Here is a 6289-nt window from a genome sequence, read left to right on the forward strand (position 1 = left end):
CTGATTCATGCGGTTAAACCGCATTGTACTAACAATTTAGGCGTATTTATATTTTTACTTTATTGTGTAAAACTTTCATTAATATTGTAACACTTGATACAAACATAATCGGCAAACTTTCAGTTATACCCTCAAATATTTTCCTTCTTAGCCTTTAGCTCTATCTGTATTTACAACTAGTCACCCACTTTCACCATTACTCATACTGTACTCTTCACCTTCCAACTCTCCTCTCAACTCTCCTGCATAGTCACAACCCAAACTCCATTTTCCCAGAACCTTTAAATAGCCCTATTTTCTCCATTCCCGCATTCATTCTCCACTCTACCACACGCTCCTCATGCAACGTCAAAATCCCTGTCAAATAAAGTTCTGTTTCCCCAATATCTGCTCCTAGTTCCGAGGAATTGGAGCAAACCGGGCATCACACTTCCATAAAATTCTGTATCTTCATTATTCAAAAACGACGTATAAACTATTACACTTCTTATTTGTAAGATGCAACTACATCATGATGGGGTAACATTTTATTATGGAAAGGATCGTAAAAACAGCGATTTTCATGTGAATAAACTTTTTATTTCATTCGTATATAGGTGAAATACACAACTAAGTAGAAGGAGAAACAATTTTTAGGAAAATAATCAAACAATAAGGGAATCTTGCATGTATAAGTATGCTTTTAAATCATCTCAAGCAACATCTAGCAACATTCACTTGGCTTAACACACTCCCAATTCTTGTTTCTGAGCAGTCCAAGTTTGCACTGGCAGCCTTGCACGCAATGCTGAAAAAGAAATTATGTAGTCACGGTTTCATTACTCAATTACACGATTAAATAACTGTCCTTACGTAGCAATAAAATATAATTTCAGATTAAACCAGATACTTTATGAACACTTTTAATAAAGCTCTCTTGAAACGAAACTTTATTATTAGAGCTTTTTTTCAATAACGTGTTTAATAGAATTTACATACTAACCAGAGAACAAACTTTTGGGTTTGGATCTTCACAAGTTGGTGGGCAAGCAGTGCCACACTCAGTCCAAACTTCATTCTTTCCGCAACTCGCCATTGTTGCTGTTTTAATGTATTAAACATTATTATAACATACGAATTACACACAATCTATTCTATAAGATTATATTCCTTGTTACAAATCATAACAAGTGTAACATAACACAATTTTTTTAATTATTACACTATATATATTATATTATATACAATGTCGAAACTTTCAAAATGTATATAATTGACATTGGTCTACGAAACATATGTTTTAAATTTGCATTACAAGCCCAGATAAAAAAGTTGTAAAGAGTGACCTTTACAATTTTCTTCGCAATTCCCACAAATTGCAATTTTTCAAAAAATTTTGTACACGTCATCTAACAAACTAATCACTCTAACTTCTCAAAAAAACTCAAGTCGTTTGGCCGAATTTTAGAAACGTTACTCTGAATTGTATCTTGAATAACTTCTGAATTATGCATTGTAAAAAAAATTATTTCGACAAAGGTTACATCGTATCAAGAGGGACATCACGTGGTATACACGACTTCTTTATAAGTGGAGGTGTTTAGGAGATTTGAAGGTCAACTTAGTTTTTTTAAATGGAATGCCTTATTCTTTTACGGCAGTTCGAAAGCTCGTTAATTTACAAGTAGAAAAGTATTAAACATTATTTGTCCTAAAGCTAATAATTAACGAGATATTAACGAAAGTTTGACCCGCATAAGGTCGCGTTGATAGATCATGGCCGCCTCGATCACCAGACCTGTCACCATTGGATCATTTTCTCTGGGGTACATTAAAATAAAGTGTATCGTGAACCACCAACAACGGTAGAGGATATGCAAGAACAAATTCGTGCAGCATGTGCCACGCTTGCTTCGGGGACAATTCACGGGGACATATGCTCCGCATATGGATATAGCATACATATATCGCTGCTTGACATTGATAGTGATATAACGCAAAAAATGTAAATTTTACTGGAAAAACAGTTTAAAATTTGCATTTGACTACTACATATTTGTTCGCTGCTCTCTGGTATGAAACTAATGAATTTAGGAATGTACTGTTTCAAATAATAAAAATATCGTATCTGTGGAATACATCTGTGCAAAAAATTCAAAATCGACGTTTTTTGAGTTACGCCACTTTCAACGCCAACCAGTGATATAATATAATGTTTTAAATTATGTCTAATTGCATAACGAAATATCTAGAAATGTTATAGATATCTATAATACCCAAGGTTCAGAAATAAAATTAAAAGTTTATTCTGTGAACAAAGTGAACCACCAGAAATATACATTCGGTAATTAAAAAACGTTAAAAAATACATGCGTTTGGAAATGTAGCTACTTACTGGCAGAGAAGATTGCTAAGATGGCAAACAAAGTAAGAAGAAGACGGGACATGATGATCGTATGTTAGTCGTTGGATCCTTTGACTCTGATGAGATTCAAAGAAGTCTGCCTTTATATAGTCCGAAATCGCTTGTTTGTGTTTTCACCTTGTTTGCAATTGATTTAAGAGAGCGTAAACAATACCGCGTAAATGACGGAATATAAAAATGGAAAAACATCTCGTTTTAATTTTGCTAACATCAGATGAGATTAACGTATTTCGTTACCTTTCATACTCATTAACTCATATAATTAAATGTAATTAATATTATCTATTCGTAATATATAGTACATAACTCATTATTAGATAAAATTTGCCTTCTCTTTCAGAACTATTTAAAGTTAAAAGTATTTAAATATTATTTAAATTTATTTAATTTATTATTTTAAAGTTAAAAGTATTTAAATATTATTTTAATTTATTTGATTTATTATTTTAATTTAAATAGTAGAAAAGATATATAACAAAAGTACAAAAAGTGCAAGAAGTGGGATAGTTTGGAATAAATATCATAGATCACCAAACATGTATGAATACCTTCTTGAAAATGGATCGTTATAATTATAAATTTTTAATCGTAACATATATCGTATAAGTTGTTAGATTTTAATTAAACTGTACGTAAAAATAGTTAATTTACGTTACTTTGTTAATAACTGCATATAGTCTCATCCCCTATTATTTAACTCTAACTAATTTAATAGCATCGCCTTATAAGGTATAAAAAGTCATTAAACTTTTAATTATAAACATTTTTTATATCTACTACAGTTTTAAAGATATGAAGGGAAATATGGTAACACTTATTTTCATCCAAGGGTTGTTTCTACCCCGAAGAACCGAAAAGGGACCAAAAAAAATTGCCAGATACATACTTCTCTTGAGGTTCCCTATAAACCAACAAAGTTTCAAAAAAACCAGAATTTTTCGGATTACCGAAGTTCCCTTGAAAATAAGGAAATATTTGAGGGTATAAAAGTCCGAATACGCATCCACTATAACCACAGCCCTATCTTTATTTTCAATGAAATAAAATAAACAATTGGTCGCTAATAGAGACGTGCTCTCTAGTGGGAACATTTACCTTAATATGTGGGAAAGGTGTAGAAAACAAGAGTGAATCAAAGAGACGGACTTTAGATTGCATTGGTCATCACGCATATCTAAATTACTCTGTTATTACATCACGCTGATTCCAAGAAAGGAACGCGTTGTGTTAACAATTATCCACAGCGACCGAACGGAACGATTAATTTTCCTATGCATCAACGGCAGAATTTGTATAATTAAGGAGTCCTCGCGGTGCTTTGCTTCATCAAATAGCATTTCCATCGGTAAATAATTATTCTACGAAAAGAATCAAAACGACAAATCTTGTTCAGGACCTACCAGTATACAAGTAAAATTAATTTTTTACAAAAAGAATTCTCTTGAATATTTTCAACCCTCTAATTTGTAACATTACGTTTGTTAGATTTGCGTAGCAATAAAATTTCAAAAATCTTAATCTCGTCAAAAATTTTTATTATCACTTTTATTATTTTGAGCCTTGTTTTATATTTCTACCACAGTTGCCTTTTCATTTGTTCAAACATTTCTTTCGAGCTTTCATGTTCTCCACATCCTGTATTATGCGTAGCAAGTTCTCAATCATGCGTAAGTACGTGTCTCTGATAAGTAGGTGAAATGTAGTTGTCAAAATTGAACGTGATCTGTCTCATTTCTTTTTTACAAAAAATTCCAAGAATAACTCCAATAACCAAGAGTGTGAAACGTCACATTTTCGCGTCTAATCCACTTGTCGGCGCAACAAGGTATCGTGTAATACGATAGTTGAACAGTTAGTGTAACATGTCACGAACACCCTTGCTTATGATGCCCAGTAAATTAATGGTTTCGAAATATTCTGCGCTTTGAGAACCACACAGCTTGTAAAGTACACAGATTTGATAAATTTGCCGTTCAAATAGCATAATTGCTATATTACGCGTATATTTTCTCATAGAAACGGCTGTAAATGTAGTTAATTTCATATAAACTTCCATGCTCTAGAATTACACCTATATGTATATTATATCTGAAGCGTTCTATAGATACAATAATTAATTACGTAGCCCATGAAAAAAATAAAAAGTGCTATATTTATACACCACGAAATTTTAAAAAATTTTAAAAATAAAAATACACAAAATGTTACTAAGTATCGTTGTACTATTTAGAATGTATGTATGTACATTGCTGTTCATATGTATTAGTATCATATCGTCACCTTAATACTGCAATTAATCATCTTAAACTAATTAGTGGAACAACCGAGTATATTACCGAGTTTTAGTAAACTTATTCACTTTTAATATTTCCAAATACTGATAATTTAAAATTGTCTACTATTAGCATACCACAGTTGCAAGGAAAATATGGCTTCTGATACACTTATTCAAAAAATGTCAATTTACGAAAATTTAATAGTTGCCTCTTTTTAGAACTGATAAATAGAATTATAAATGAGGTATGAATTATCTAGTGGTAGTATTAAAGTGGCGATATTTCAGTAAAAATATATGTGCTTCTTATACTAGGAGATTCCAAATTAAATGACATTTTTTAGATGTTAATAATTTTGTAATGATTGTTTAGATTTAGTTCACATTCAATAAATGTCCTAATGAACAGAAGAGTACATGTATGAAAATTATAAAGTCAAAGTCAAATTTAGAAAGTCATAATTCATATTACTAACATACATATATACCTGTTATCATGTACACACGTGTACTCAGGTAACAATAAATCATTGTCACTGATTCATGCGGTTAAACCGCATTGTACTAACAATTTAGGCGTATTTATATTTTTACTTTATTGTGTAAAACTTTCATTAATATTGTAACACTTGATACAAACATAATCGGCAAACTTTCAGTTATACCCTCAAATATTTTCCTTCTTAGCCTTTAGCTCTATCTGTATTTACAACTAGTCACCCACTTTCACCATTACTCATACTGGACTCTTCACCTTCCAACTCTCCTCTCAACTCTCCTGCATAGTCACAACCCAAACTCCATTTTCCCAGAACCTTTAAATAGCCCTATTTTCTCCATTCCCGCATTCATTCTCCACTCTACCACACGCTCCTCATGCAACGTCAAAATCTCTGTCAAATAAAGTTCTGTTTCCCCAATATCTGCTCCTAGTTCCGAGGAATTGGAGCAAACCGGGCATCACACTTCCATAAAATTCTGTATCTTCATTATTCAAAAACGACGTATTAACTATTACACTTCTTATTTGTAAGATGCAACTACATCATGATAGGGTAACATTTTATTATGGAGAGGATCGTAAAAACAGCGATTTGCATGTGAATAAACTTTTTATTTCATTCCTATATAGGTGAAATACACAACTAAGTAGAAGGAGAAGTAATATTTAGGAAAATAATCAAACAATAAGGTAATCTTGCAGGTATAAGTATGCTTTTAAATCATCTCAAGCAACATCTAGCAACATTGACTTGGCTTAACACACTCCCAATTCTTGTTTCTGAGCAGTCCAGGTTTGCACTGGCAGCCTTGCACGCATTGCTGAAAAAGAAATTATGTACTCACGGTTTCATTACTCAATTACACGATAAAATAACTGTCCTTACGTAGCAATAAAATATAATTTCAGATTAAACCAGATACTTTATGAACACTTTTAATAAAGCTCTCTTGAAACGATACTTTATTAATAGAGCTTTTTTTCAATAACGTGTTTAATAGAATTTACATACTAACCAGAGTACAAATTTTTGGGTTTGGATCTCCACAAGTTGGTGGGCAAGCAGTGCCACACTCATTCCAAACTTCATTCTTTCCGCAACCCGCCA

The 6289-nt window shown here is 31.9% G+C and overlaps 1 protein-coding gene across 1 annotated transcript; it reads right to left on the reverse strand.

Moving 5' to 3' along the window:
- Positions 1-703: 703 nt before the first annotated feature.
- Positions 704-2602, reverse strand: LOC108573571 (chymotrypsin inhibitor-like). Its single transcript, XM_017936034.1, has 3 exons — positions 2375-2602; positions 983-1080; positions 704-787 (listed from the first exon to the last, which is right to left on the reverse strand). Exons 1-3 carry the CDS (start codon positions 2424-2426, stop codon positions 704-706), a joined length of 234 nt encoding a protein of 77 aa, XP_017791523.1. The 5' UTR covers positions 2427-2602.
- Between the last annotated feature and the right edge of the window lie 3687 nt (positions 2603-6289).

The sequence above is a fragment of the Habropoda laboriosa genome, unplaced genomic scaffold (genome assembly GCF_001263275.1).
Source record: "Habropoda laboriosa isolate 0110345459 unplaced genomic scaffold, ASM126327v1 scaffold158, whole genome shotgun sequence".
NCBI classification, from domain to species: Eukaryota; Metazoa; Arthropoda; class Insecta; order Hymenoptera; family Apidae; genus Habropoda; species Habropoda laboriosa.

Bases quoted from the DNA above. Each gene is read 5' to 3' on its own strand.
- LOC108573571 (XM_017936034.1), bottom strand. From the start codon at position 2,426: ATGTCCCGTCTTCTTCTTACTTTGTTTGCCATCTTAGCAATCTTCTCT. The intron at 1,081-2,374 runs GTAAGTAGCTAC...ACATTAAAACAG, and splicing joins CTTAGCAATCTTCTCTGCCA to CAACAATGGCGAGTTGCGGA. The intron at 788-982 runs GTTAGTATGTAA...TTTCTTTTTCAG, and splicing joins ACCCAAAAGTTTGTTCTCTG to CATTGCGTGCAAGGCTGCCA.